The following is a 13664-nucleotide window of genomic DNA, read 5'->3' on the forward strand; positions in this document are numbered from 1 at the left end:
AAGCAAGTGCTAGTCAACATTCTCTAACATCCAGAAATTCTTCAGTCGCAAACAGCAGTAATGCTAGTTTTGGTCAAGCAACAAGTGGAGCCCATGACAGTGTAGGAAGTGAGCAAAACCACGTGGATGCGATCAGTGGCCATGTGGAGGGACATTATCCTGATGGGCATGATGAAGTGTTTGTCATGCAGCAGGCTGATGCATTAAGTGAATATGTTGAGGACAGGATTGTGGAGGACATGTTTGGTGGTCAGGGTGGTGAAATTGATGGTCCATCTGTAGTTGGTTCTCCATTTGTTATTGCTGATAGCTGCAACAACATAGATGCTGCCACAGGTGGGGACAGGGCTGTCATAGTATTGGACAGGAAACATGATTCTACAGATATTGATGGCACTCCAGATACGGTAATATGCTTTAAATGCGGTATCATGTTTTATTCGGCTGACGTGGTGACGGAAGGAAACTTACGACTTTGTCTGGACTGCAAAAGTTTGGAAATAAATTCAAATATAACCAATCCACTGAATATAGTGATGTTTGGTGAGAAAAATACAGGGGACTCTGTTCAGATTCTGGACCACGGATCACTAGAGGTTTTGGAGCCACCTGCATCAATTAAGGAGTCACTACAAGTTACTTGTACTGGTGAAACAGGGAGAACTCATCCTGACAAAGTTGCCAGTGAGAGTCAACATTCATATAGTGACTCGAGCCAGAATCTTTCAGTAGCAGTGATTGAAGAAGAGGATCTTACTTTTGCAACTCCGCAAGTGATTAAGGAACTGATGGATGGTGACACTGGTTATCAGCAGCTGCAGCATGCTGCAGTCAGTTCAAATTTGGAGGCTGATGTTTCAGAAGGTGCAGGTATATCTTTGCTGCTGAAGAGATCAAGTAGCATCAAAGGACATATTGTACAAAGCAGGAGTTTTACAGCAAGTTACACCAGCTATGATGATTTCTCCTACGCTAGAGACAGTGTAAATAGCATCAGAAGCTCCATTGAGCATAGCAGTGCATCTGTGTCGTCTTCTGTTGATCTGGGGTCTTCCAGGCAAACAGATATCTGGAATCATGGGCAATCAAGTGGCCAGAAATCTGATATGGAGTATAATAGATGTGAAATGCTTTTGAAGCACAAACGCTCTGGCTCATCCTTGTCTGGTGCGTCTAGTCATGCTTTTGTGGTCCCAAGTATCTCACAAAGTTGTCATGAAGATAGCCTTGAGGTAATTGCTGCTGACATCAATAAGGAAGTTCGGGGTGACACAGATCCTTGTGGACTGGCCTCTGAATGGACAGAAGCAGAAAGTACATGCACTGCTATTGAAAGCAACACTATCCTTAAATCTGAGGCTGAACAATCAAGCCATTTGATGAATGCCCATTCAGGAGATACTCCAATGCTGTCAGTTTTAATATCTGAAGAGCCTGCATCACATGAGAATGGTCATGACTTTATAAACAATTCTGGTAATTCAATGCATGCTGAAAGTTCATCTTCCCATTCCCAGACTTCTATTCAAGAGGAAGATGCCACACCAAGTTCATGCGCTGACAGGGTGGATGTAGCAGGAGTTCCTAACCTAAGCTCTTTGGATGCAATATCAGAAATGGAAATAGAAAATGCTGATGTTATATCTGCTGATTCATATTCTGATGTTGAATCTGCTAATTCAAAAAGCGGCATGACCGAATTGCACCACAATAATGCTGTAACAGCAACTGTTGAAGAAGACGACATCTTACATCCAGCACATGATGTCCATGGTATGTGCATATCGGATTCTGAATGTTGTCTGGTGCTTTTGTTTCCTTCCTGTTTCTTTATGCTTGAGCATCTTATTTCTTAAGTAATATTGCTGAACGAAAAGGGTGTAAAGCATCAAAAGAGACTAATCTTTATTTAAACTGGAGCCTCAGGAAAAAGAAGGATAAATGAATAAAGTTTTCTTTTCTCTTTCTCAGCCATCAGCCTGCCCTAGTTTCTGTGAAAATTTGGTGTAGTAGCAAGTATCAGCCAGCAATTCATCTATCTTACCTTTTTGCTCAGCTCCAAATCAAGGAACATTTGAGATTTCCATTCATTACTTTGTGTACCTTTAATTTGATGACTACTCTAGTCAATGGACCTGTTATTTCAATGCTTAAGGCTTTCCGCATGTGAAGTTCATGTACTAATGTCATTTGGTCTCCATGCAGAATTATATAAAAATTAAAAATATTACAGAAACCCCATGTTATTTCGCTCTTAGTTAATCTGCAATGAATGGATTTGACTACTTTATTCTACCTTCTGTTTTGATTACACTATTTGTTTTAATCACAGAAGAATCAAGGATTCTGTTGGAAGACATGGGTGCAACAAAGGCTAGAAGCCTGACCCTAGAAGAAGCAACAGATGCAATCCTTTTCTGCCGCTCCATAGCCCACAATCTTGCATATGAAGCTGCAGATATAGCCATAGATAATGAGAACTTGCAGGTGGAAGTTCTGCGACCAACAGTACCATTTGTCAGCAAATCCAACTCTCAGATAAGGGATATGCGATCAAGAAATGTGGGAAAACGTAGTTCCAAGTCCCAGAAAGCTCAACAAAAGAGACTGGAAATGGAAACAAAACCTCCTCCCTGCTCCGAAACCAAGCAGAAGTCGAGTCCTCGAATCATTGGGCCTCCTAATAACGGTGAGAGCATGAAGCCTCCGAAGCTGGAGTCCAAGTGTAACTGCGTAATCATGTAGCTCACACAGGCAATTCTGATGCTTCTCGTGGAAAATCGTATTTCTGAGACTATTTGCAGGAGACGGATTCTGTGTGTGTGTATTATATTTGGTGACTGTTTGGATAAGTGCCAAAATGGTTTTGGTTGGTTCGAATTGTTTGTGTAAGAAATATATCTTCTTAGAGACTCTCTTTTGTAAAGTTCTAATTCTCTTATAAGGCTAATAATAATGGAAGGCAATTTGAGGTTTCTGACTACTCCAGTTGCCCATATTTCTTGTTAGTCTTTGGTCTTGTTGCTGTTCCTTGATAAAGAGCAAGTGTACATTCTTTCATTCTGGTACTACTGGAGTGCATTCATTTCAGGCTAAGATTCTTGATCATTGTAATTGTGGCAGCCTGGTTTTAGTTAGGAATTACTTGTACATTGCTCATCATTAGTATTATTATTATTGCTTTTGAAACCATTACCATTGTACTGAAAATGCCCTTTTCCTTCATATGTTTTGATGAAGTAAAGTAAGATGTTTTCAAGATGCATTATTGACTGCAATTTTATTTGTTTATAACTATACAAATGTCAGGGTCGAATCTTTGTTAAAAATACCTCATTTTTGAGTCTTGATATAATTATATTTTGATGTGATATGATGAATTATATATAAATGATCGTAATTGTCTGAAATTTTGACTTTTGTAAATTGCTAAGAGTTATTTAGACGTTATGATTGTATGAAGACTCAGATTATATTAACCTAAAAGAAAAGGGTAAATTACATTTATATTCTTTAGAATATGTAATCATTATAAAAAAACTCCTTGTTTGATAAAAAAGTTGCATTCACACTCTTCAAATTTTACCCCGTTTTACATTCACTTTCGTTGAGTTTGTTCCATTTTACATTTATGTCCTCCGGTAGCGTTCCGACTTTTGATAAATTACTAATGTCAACTTCCAATTTTGCCCTTATGGGCCTTCAAATTGTTTGCCGGGGGGATTAGCATGGAAACGCGAGAGCGAGACAGTATATAAAGCACTCATCATGGTCAGCAGTACACAGTACACATCACATGCTTCCCCCTTCCACCAGCCTCAACAGGCATGTACTCGCAATCCTCGACAAATGCAATAACGTCAATCACCTCAAACAACTTCAAGCCCATCTCATCGCACTAGGCCATGGCCATACCCACTTCTACGCCTTCAAGCTCATTCGGTTCTGCACTGTACGCCTCTGCAATCTTGCCTATGCACGCCGTATGTTCGACAAATTTAGCTCACCTAATATTTTTCTTTACACTGCAATTATCAATGCGTATACTTCAGTACCCGACCACGTATCGGCGGTGCTTCTTTACCGTGATATGGTTCGTGAAAACCGGTCGAAGCCGAATCATTTTATGCTTTCGATTATATTGAAGTCGTGGCCGGAGGTTTTGCCGAGTTATGGGGTAGAATTAGTGCAAACCCAGATAATGAAGTCGGGTTTTGGTGGTAACCCAGTTGTGCAGACGGCGATTTTGGACGCGTACTCCAGATATGGAGTTGATGTTGGTAGTGCGAGGAAGGTGTTCGATGAAATATCCGATAGGAATGTGGTGTCATGGACTGCGATGATTTCCGGGTACGCTAGAGCTGGGCAGGTGGGGAATGCGGTTTTGCTGTTCGAGGATATGCCTGAGGGGATTAGGGACACGCCGTTTTGGAATTCTATTATTGCAGGCTGTGCGCAGAATGGGTTGTTTTCAGAGGCTATTGAATTTTTCAGGAGGATGGTTGTTGAGGAGGGGATGGGGGCAGGAAATAAGCCAAATCAGGGTACTATCGTCTGCGTGCTTTCCGCTTTAGGTCGTGGTGGAATGTTGCAGTTTGGAAAGTGCATTCATGGGTATATATATAGGAGTGGACTTGGTTCCGATTTGTTTGTTGTGAATGGTTTGATTGACATGTACGGAAAATGTGGGAGTTTTGAAAAATCAAGAATTGTTTTTGACAAGTCTGCTGAGATAAATTTGGCATCTTGGAATTCTTTGATAAATTGTTTTGCATTGCATGGTCGAAGTTGTGATGCTATTCGTACTTTTGAAGATATGCTGCTGTGTGAGGATGAAGCAAAGCCTGATGGAGTGACATTTGTTGGTTTGTTGAATGCTTGTACTCATGGAGGAATGGTTGTGGAGGGGCGTCGTTATTTTGATATGATGATTAAGGAGTATGGTATTGAGCCTCAGATTGAACATTATGGGTGTTTGATAGATCTACTTGGCCGATCAGGACAATTTAAAGAGGCTATGGAAGTTATGAAGGGGATGAGAATTCCACCTGATGAGGTTATTTGGGGTTCATTGCTTAACGGGTGTAAGATTCATAGGCGCATGGACTTGGCTGAATTTGCAGTAAAGAAGTTGATCGATATCAACCCCAATAATGGTGGTTATAGGGCAATTCTTGCTAATTTATATGGGGAAATGGGAAAGTGGGACGAAGCACAGAAGGTAAGAAAAATATTATCTGAAGGGGATGCTTATAAAGCACCCGGTTGCAGTTGGATTGAAGTTGATAGCCAAGTTCATAATTTCTATTCAGTCGATAGATCACATCCCAAAATGGAGGAAATTTATGGAGTTTTGGAATGTCTGGTCAATACTTCAAAGCTGTCATATGCCTCCTTCCATCCATAAAAAGATGGCAGCCAGTATAATCCCCGTCCATGTCATTATATCATTGGGGGAGTGGGCTGTGCACATCTGGTTAGTCTCAGAGCTATCTATCAGTTATTAGTCCAGTACTCCACAATATGTTTGCCTTCTCTGAGATGGATGAGCTATTTTGCCATTTGAACATGTGGCATATGAAAATTTTGTTATTCACGGTGGAGGATCTCTAGAGAGGTTTCTATACACAACCAAGTTTACAAACTACAGTGAAAGCACAGAAAATTGAGATGTGTGTGTGCAGGACGACGTATGATATGGCAAAATAATTTCCAGAAGCAGCAGAAAGTTCTGATGTCTGAGTTGTGTCTAAGACACATGAATAACGGGAACTATAGTAGTTCAGGACTGTTGCATTGAACCCCCGCTGTGGGATCATACTACAGAGATTTTTGAGCACTGTTTGCAGTTTTACCCTCAGGAGCTTCTTTACTTTGGTATGGTGTAAGCTCGTAGCTCCCTCATGTGGATAATATCTGGCTGCGCATCATTGAGGCATCAACTGCAAGGCAGCGTGTCAAAAGTAAGGAAGTTGTGCCTGCAGAAGAAATAGCAGAGGTTGTTATATATTCATTAACTGCAGTTGACAATCTGGTTTGCTTAATTTGGCTACAAGCATCAAAATGGGTAAATAATCTTTGCCCAGGAGGTATCGGGAGATTGATCTTGGGAGAACTGCCGGTTGCACACAAGAAGCCGTCAAAGATGTAAGAACAGGAGGACCATCATTTCACCTGCTCGGAAAGTTTTCCCACTTCCTCTATAGGATGCTGGTTGGTTTTGCAAAATTTGTTATGCAAATGCAACTTTCTTGTTGCAATTTAACGAGAAAAAAAAGAGAGAAACGGTTCTGCTTTCTAGAATTACATGTTCATACTGTGGATTTGCACATTGGTCATGACATCTCAGCTACTGTACAATGTGTGAAGAACAATCGATACTATTCGTTCATTTTTTTACTTAGTATCATAGCCTTAAAAGTTATATTCACCCTAAATCAATTGTCATTCTACCTTATACTCAATCTCATTAGATTATTCATTAGGTCGAGTATATTATTATTCCTAATCCATCAACCACAATAGTCTACCGATCCATCATATATAGGTGGTCTATATTAAGCGTGAAAACTGTTAAGTTCAAATTATTGTTCTGGGGCCTTGATTACTAGTTCTATTGCAATCCTAGCATATTATATAAGAATTATATAAAAGAGAATAATTATCTATATTTTTGCTATAGTTTTTCTTGGAAATCTGACAAAAAAAATTTAAAAACAAAAAACACTATGTTGACCGTTTCCTTGGCTCGCCCGCACAAAATACGCAGTAAAGCCTCCCCCTTTACTTCTGTTCCCGGATTGGTTCAGCTTTTCGTTTTCCTTCTCTTTCTTCAATCTCCAGAATTCATGATTGAAGATTGAGAAGAAAACAGTCTCTCTGAGCCCAGAAAGATAAATGTTGAGTTTAATTTAGATTGAGAAAAGAAAGATTGAAATAGAAAATGGTGATGGATGAGATGGGTGGATCGACAGTGAGGTTGCTCCACGATTCATTTCCGAATGCAACTGCAACACCGACGACCTCGTCTTCCTCTTCTCCCACTTTTGTTACGAATTACCCCTTAATATCTGCCATCCTCGCTTTTGCTATTGCCCAGTCAACTAAGTTCGTCGCTTCATGGTATACTTTTCATTCGTCCATTCATGGTGTCTGATTTGAGTTGAGGGAATCCTGGAATATTGTGATCCGAGATGATAAAGATCTTGTTTTTTGGCTTCCCTTTTGCTACTTGACACGCCTCCACTATCCATGTATGAGCAATATGCGTGAATGATGTGTGTTTTAGTTAATTCAAATGGGCTCTTGTTTTAATAAATTAACCTTGGGATTGATCTGCATTTACTGAGCTTGTTTCTGTTAAAACTTTAATTTGCACCATGTGATAATGAACCGAACTTCGTAAAATTACTCTATGCAATTTCTGAAGCTATAATGTCGCGTATGGGTTGTTCTTTCTTCTAACCAGAATTTTCTGGAGTTCGTAATAAATACTTTCTTGATGATTCCACATCTATTTCTTTAGCTTAGAGTTAGAGTAGGTGATCCTTGGTGGGTGTAAACAAGTCAAATAAAAATGCTGGTGAGTGGTGATGCTTAGATTAGGCTTTGCATGATTAGCAATTCATCTCCAAAAGTTTATTCATTTCCATATCTTCTATGTCATTCTGGATCCACTTGTTAAATGACAAAGAAAAACAGGAAGGGAAATGGAGAAGTTTTACCTCTAGTTGCTACCTTGAAGTTAGTTACTTCCAACAGGAAGAAAACACTGCTAGGATATGAACTTCGCCACAAGTATTTAGATTGTTTTCTTGCATGAAGCCCTTGAGGATTGAGATAGTGATTTAGTATGTATGTGATACTCTTGGATATTTCAAACCAAGTGTACTCGCCCGTAACACCCCCTTCCCCCAACATTCACAATACAAGCAAAATATAATGCTTTAGAAGCAACCCCATACAGATTGTGAACCTGTATTTTTATTAACTTTCAAAGTCTAATGCCATAGTAGTCCTGCAGGTATAAGGAGAAACGTTGGGATCTCAAGCAACTTGTTGGATCTGGTGGGATGCCATCATCCCATTCATCAACAGTAACTGCTCTTGCAGTGGCCGTTGGTCTGCAGGAAGGTTTCGGAGGATCACAATTTGCAATTGCATTAGTTTTGGCATTGGTGGTAGGATTCCTCCTAATATTTTCTACCCTTTGGGTCCTATAAAAAACCATTATTGCCCTGTTGTATATTTACAAATAGAGACGTTTAACTTTTTTTAATGTTCCATTAGCATGTTCTCTTTGCAGGACCTTTATTAAACATGTGACTTGAAGAACTTTAGGTTACAATTTTTGCTAGTGATTGTAGCACAGGATTGGCTTCGTTAATGTTTATTTTGTATTTACCTCTTAAATCCGCTTGCATTGCTGAAGAAGGATGATATGACACTTATAGTCCAGTTCTTGAATTACTTCAGGGAATCACAAAAGGAAAGGGAAATGTTAAGGGTTGTTTAAGGGAATTAAAGACTTACTTGATGTACAGAGGTTACTGATCTGATCTGTCTGAAATAGTAGTTAACCAAGAATACCTGTAGAAATGCATCCTTGTGCAACAAACTTGTATAATTTTATTAGTTCATCCTGAAGTCGTTGTTTGAGTGATGACTTGTTTCCAACTAAGCCATTTGGTCTAACCGGTAAGCAGTTGCATCAGTCGTCTGGCATCATGCTTTCAGATGATTTGAGTATTAATGTTGGTTGCAGAAGATTTTCTTACATGGTTAACCTGTGGTAGGTGATGTATGATGCCACTGGAGTAAGATTACATGCTGGACGTCAAGCGGAGGTTTGTAGCTTTTATTTCTGCATGTCTGAGCAGTCAAAGTATAGTTGCGTGATCAATGAACAAGCATCTGACTAGCACCTTCTTTTAAAATTTTTATAGAATGCATATACTTACACTGATATACATTTATGAGTTGTATATTTTGGAAACATCTAACAAACTGAAAATTTCAGGTATTGAATCAAATTGTATGTGAACTTCCAGCTGAACATCCTCTTGCTGAGAGCAGACCTCTTCGTGAACTTCTCGGTCATACGCCCCCTCAGGTTCACTTTATGCTTTCCAATATGAAATATTATCAGTTTGAGGACTAATATGTACAATTAAATTGAATTTGATCCGAAAACTTAGTTTGATAATTTTCTTTATAATATTTTATGGCACTATCTTGATCCGCCAATTAATTCCCTGGAACATGTTCAGTCTCTGTTGGCAAATGCATAATGCAGACATGTTACATCTGCACTTGAAAAATTCTTCAGTTTGTCAGATGTAGTTCACGCTTATGTAGGATTCATCACTTTGCTTTTGTGCTTGTGACATCCAAAATAATTACTTGCCACACTTTGAATTCAGAGATTCTATCTACTCCTAATTTCTCGGGCTATCTACAGTAACTGGGATTGTCCTTTATATGTTTCTTTTTACTTCAGGTCGTTGCTGGTGCAATACTGGGACTGGTTATAGCAACAATTATCCGTTTCATCTGTGTCTCCGGCACTTATGCTTGATAATTCTGCATAATAACCAGTAGTATTATGATTCTTATACCTCTTATAGTCCATACCAGGATACACATTTGTCAGCTTTCCAACTTGTGTACTCTTCAAGATGGTACCGACTCACTCAAGTCGCATAATCTACTGGATAAATCTTCTACGTGTACGTTTGAGGATAGATTAGCTTAAAGGCACATTTTTTTTATTTTCAATGTTATGGAACTGTAAATAGCAACACTGGCTCTAGTGGGAAAGACACAATATTCAGGACTGACCACAAGTGCAATATACAACAGGAGACACTCTCTTTGAGTCATCGTTCCCAGTAGTTTTATCTCATTTTGGTTTTTTGAATGTCCGTTCTCTCTTTTCTTTTCTTGTGTCACCATCCATATGTTCTTTGCTATTTGTCGCAGAGGCGGCTTTACGCCTTCATCCCTGAATCAAGGGTATATAGTTTAGGTTTATTATAAAGAAATATTGCATTTTTAAAAATTTATACTGTCGTCCGACAATCATATTTTATATAGATTCTCTCTCAAACTTGAGCGATTATTGAGTAATTTATCATAGAAAGCATGATTTCAGAGCGTGTCAGTATGATTTTTCTCAAAATTAGAAAATGTATTCAAATTTCAGGAAAATGTCTTTAATTATTCATTTACCTTTTCACTTATGAACATGGGAATATGTTTACTGAATCAGCCATAAGGAGCTATCCTTTTCACAAGTTGTGGGGCTCTGATTCTCGAATGGACAGACGCGCAACATGGAGTTCCCCTGAATTACTACTATATCCAAAAATTTTAATTCAAAATCGAATTCGATCATATTTGAATTAATTATCTGACAAATACGATACACTATCTAATCTGATTTAGTTAAGAAATTTTCCTAATTTAATTGCTATACACACTGTTTTAGCGCTATTATGTGTCTTAATGGTAGTTGACACATTCTCCTTGATCAAGGAGAACAAAAATAATTGATCTACACTCTCACATGAAAACAAACACAAAAAATGGTGAAGATCTTTGGATGCATATGCCAATGCACATGGCTTCCTAACGAGCACTAAATGGCAATGCCAAACTAGCAATTTTGCACATGCTGTTCTAATAAATTAATCTTTGATAATTTGATCTATCTCCATTAACGTATGTTTATGTCACTGCAGTTAAAAAGTGTCACAAGATCCGTCCCCGATCTGCACTAATTTTCTCGTCAACTTTTGAAAAGTTCCTATTACATATTCTTTTCATAAATAAAGGTACATTTTATGTGATACTTCTATAAATCTACGGGAAAAAAAAAAATAATATAATATGATTCAAACTCAAGCAAAGTTAAAAAGAAATGTTCCATTATGGACCTTTTTCTTGATTGCTGACTGATGGAGAAGTTGGGTCCTCATTAAGGGAAGTACAATATGGCCAAGAAATGAGTCATCTATCACCCATCAAATTCTTACCATGTTGTACTAGTACCACATAGTACATGCATCTTAGTTTCTTTTCCATCCTGTCCATGTGAAATACTATGCAAAATAATACCGCTCTATTTCATTAATCAACTCGCTCTGCTTATTTCGATAATGTTCAAAACTCGTAACATTCAAATGACACATAGCGATTTAATCACTAGACCAGCGTGCTCTTAGTCCGACATGGAAATGAGAGACAATTAGAATTGAATTCAAATGAGCTCCTCCAAGAGTGAGTAAACATATCAGTAAATTAGCACCCCACAGTATAGATGACAAATAGGGTACAGTACAGTGTCTGTCTATGTACTTAGCAGTATTTTATTAGCAAGACCTATTTGTTTTTTACTGCAGCTGCCCATATTCTGCTGCTTTTTACAGTGCATATGCAAGTAGTATTATAGTTCTTTCCGCCAGTGGTTGGATCTGAACTTGATTTCCACACTCTGCCATCCTCAAAAGTTTCTTGGTTTCAAGGTTCTTTATTCTCTGCTCCATTTGCTTTTGCTCTCAATGTGCTGAAGCCCCGCAAAAATGTACTGTTTTTCCTCTCTTTCCATCACTTCATCTTGTTGCTAAGTATACTTCATAACACTTTCTTTGTGCCCATCAATTTTTTACAAGCTTTTCTCTGATTTTTTCTTGATGAGTGCATTCGAATTGAATTACGTGTTTATGTTTTCAGGTTTTGTTTAAAGTTAACCAGTAATTAGAACTCTACTCGTTGACAGGCCTACTCAACATTAATTGATTAATGTGCATGAATTTTGTATTATTTTGGTCTTCCTTGAAACACACTTGTACTCAGATCTTTTCAAGTTGCTGTAATTAGATTTCTTGCAGGTGGGCTATGCTTGCTATAAATAATAATGTTGCAAGAATTTTTCACTGACTAGATTGTTTTGCACTCAAAGCAGAATGCAGATATTCATCCTGAGATCCAGGCTATTTTTACAAGTCATGCGGGATCCGTGATCCTTCTGAGATTTCAATTATAATTCATGATAAACAACAGGTTTTGCTGGTAGTTTAAGTCACTCGCAAAGCATTTAGCTTCTGTTTCAGGAGTGAAAATGAGATCCATAGAGGATAAGGGATGCTTGAATAATGGCACTACACAGGAGACTTCAGGTGGTAGTTGTATGAGTTTTGATTTCCAAAAGAGTGGCTGGAAGAATCGCACATCTCATCATCGAACAGCCTTAGGGAAGCCGACTCCCTCCAAATGGGACGATGCTCAAAAATGGCTTGTGAATCTATCAAGAGGAGAGAAAAATCAGGCTAAGGCCTCACCGCGTAATTCAAATGCTGATGACAGGAGATTGATTGCACCGGTGCCCAAGAAGGACTACTCGAGTGGTGAGGACGAGGGAGAAAACGGCTGCGATGTGGAGACGAAGAACGTTGACTGTGATGAGTCGATTTGGAGAAGCAATAAGCCCATTGATAGTCCTAAACCGGCTTTAAGATCGATATGCTTGAGGGATATGGGGACGGAAATGACACCAAATGCAAGCCAAGGGCCTTCTAGAGCAGCTACTCCAGTAAGGGCTTCCACTCCAGCATCAAGGAGCCCTGTGTCATCTGGACCATCAACTCCAGTGAGGAGCACGAATGGGGACATGGCTCTCGAGAATGGTGGAAACACAACCACCCCACATGAGAAAAAGAACGATACAAGCAGGCCCCATGGTGCTACTAGAAAATCCAGCAGAGATGGTGCAGAACCATATCGTGAGAGTACTAATGAGAACAAGGCTAATGATCAGTGTAGGAAGCAGAATCCCCTGGAAACCCGAGCTTTGGCTTGGGATGAGGCCGAGCGTGCCAAATACATGGCAAGGTGATTGATTCAGCATTTCTAGCAATTCCTGTTAAGGTTCTGTTTCAAGAAACTATATATCGATGAATTTGAAGGTTTTTTCACCATTTCTTTGTGGATCATTAGGTACAAACGCGAAGAGGTGAAGATCCAGGCCTGGGAAAATCATCAGATAAGGAAAGCTGAAATGGAGAATCGGAAAGTAGAGGTGACACAGCCTTTTGACATTAGCCTAATCACCTTTCTTAAGTACTATATATTCAATATGTCAACAGTGCAAAACTAGTGCTTGTTAAGCCATGTAATTAATTTCAAACTCCATGTGTTTGTAGGCTCAGGCCGAAAGACTGAAATCTCGAGCACAAGAGAAATACAACAAGAAGTTAGCAGCAACTCGGAGGATAGCAGAGGAAAAACGTGCAAACGCAGAGGCCAAATTAAACGAAAAGGGCTTAGAGATTTCTGAAAGAGCAGATTATATGAGAAGAACTGGCCATCTTCCCTCTTCTTTCTCCATTAAGTTGCCTTCCTTCTGCTGGTAGTCAGCAGCAGCCTGTACTTAAAAACCTGTCAATGCTGTACCTGTACTTTTATGTATATGCTAAATTGTCTTCAAGTAGTATGTGGAGGATGGATGTTTCCCATTTGTTTGCTTTTCCTTTGGGCTCTATGCTCATTCATTGTTTCTTCTAATTTGCTTATCATATATTATTGTAACATGTTTAGCGGAGTTCGGACTTTTTCCATGTCATATTTTCATATAAAATATTTTACCAACGTTTTCAACAATCAAG

The 13664-nt window shown here is 38.9% G+C and overlaps 4 protein-coding genes across 5 annotated transcripts in view; all 4 read left to right on the top strand.

Moving 5' to 3' along the window:
- Window positions 1–3008, top strand: part of LOC105156791 — a gene marked incomplete in the record, with an annotated part of 6377 nt that extends 3369 nt beyond the window's left edge. The window contains 2 exon segments of the mRNA XM_011073009.2: window positions 1–1773; window positions 2333–3008. The exon segment at window positions 1–1773 is cut by the window's left edge and continues 4 nt beyond it. Of these exon segments, the coding sequence (XP_011071311.2) occupies window positions 1–1773; window positions 2333–2745 (2186 nt within the window).
- Window positions 3728–6631, top strand: LOC105156683 (pentatricopeptide repeat-containing protein At1g33350). The gene has a single exon (XM_011072892.2). The coding sequence runs from the start codon at window positions 3797–3799 to the stop codon at window positions 5405–5407; it is 1611 nt and encodes a 536-aa protein (XP_011071194.1). The 5' UTR covers window positions 3728–3796; the 3' UTR covers window positions 5408–6631.
- LOC105156684 (uncharacterized membrane protein YuiD-like) lies at window positions 6775–9881 on the top strand. 2 transcript variants are annotated; one of them, XM_011072893.2, is made up of 5 exons: window positions 6775–7122; window positions 8024–8180; window positions 8796–8846; window positions 9020–9112; window positions 9500–9881. In XM_011072893.2, exons 1-5 carry the CDS (start codon window positions 6944–6946, stop codon window positions 9575–9577), a joined length of 558 nt encoding a protein of 185 aa, XP_011071195.1. In that variant the 5' UTR covers window positions 6775–6943; the 3' UTR covers window positions 9578–9881. The 2 variants fall into 2 exon arrangements, with proteins under 2 accessions (XP_011071195.1, XP_020547639.1); XM_020691980.1 differs by having other exon boundaries at window positions 6984–7122; window positions 8016–8180.
- LOC105156685 (uncharacterized protein At3g61260-like) lies at window positions 11348–13512 on the top strand. The gene is made up of 4 exons (XM_011072894.2): window positions 11348–11584; window positions 11966–12891; window positions 12997–13078; window positions 13203–13512. Exons 2-4 carry the CDS (start codon window positions 12122–12124, stop codon window positions 13410–13412), a joined length of 1062 nt encoding a protein of 353 aa, XP_011071196.1. The 5' UTR covers window positions 11348–11584; window positions 11966–12121; the 3' UTR covers window positions 13413–13512.

This window comes from Sesamum indicum, linkage group LG2 (assembly GCF_000512975.1).
Source record: "Sesamum indicum cultivar Zhongzhi No. 13 linkage group LG2, S_indicum_v1.0, whole genome shotgun sequence".
NCBI classification, from domain to species: Eukaryota; Viridiplantae; Streptophyta; class Magnoliopsida; order Lamiales; family Pedaliaceae; genus Sesamum; species Sesamum indicum.

Bases quoted from the DNA above. Each gene is read 5' to 3' on its own strand.
- LOC105156685 (XM_011072894.2), top strand. From the start codon at position 12,122: ATGAGATCCATAGAGGATAAGGGATGCTTGAATAATGGCACTACACAG. The intron at 12,892-12,996 runs GTGATTGATTCA...GTGGATCATTAG, and splicing joins CGTGCCAAATACATGGCAAG to GTACAAACGCGAAGAGGTGA. The intron at 13,079-13,202 runs GTGACACAGCCT...ATGTGTTTGTAG, and splicing joins TGGAGAATCGGAAAGTAGAG to GCTCAGGCCGAAAGACTGAA.
- LOC105156683 (XM_011072892.2), top strand. From the start codon at position 3,797: ATGCTTCCCCCTTCCACCAGCCTCAACAGGCATGTACTCGCAATCCTC.
- LOC105156684 (XM_011072893.2), top strand. From the start codon at position 6,944: ATGGTGATGGATGAGATGGGTGGATCGACAGTGAGGTTGCTCCACGAT. The intron at 8,181-8,795 runs GTAGGATTCCTC...AACCTGTGGTAG, and splicing joins CATTAGTTTTGGCATTGGTG to GTGATGTATGATGCCACTGG. The intron at 8,847-9,019 runs GTTTGTAGCTTT...TGAAAATTTCAG, and splicing joins ATGCTGGACGTCAAGCGGAG to GTATTGAATCAAATTGTATG.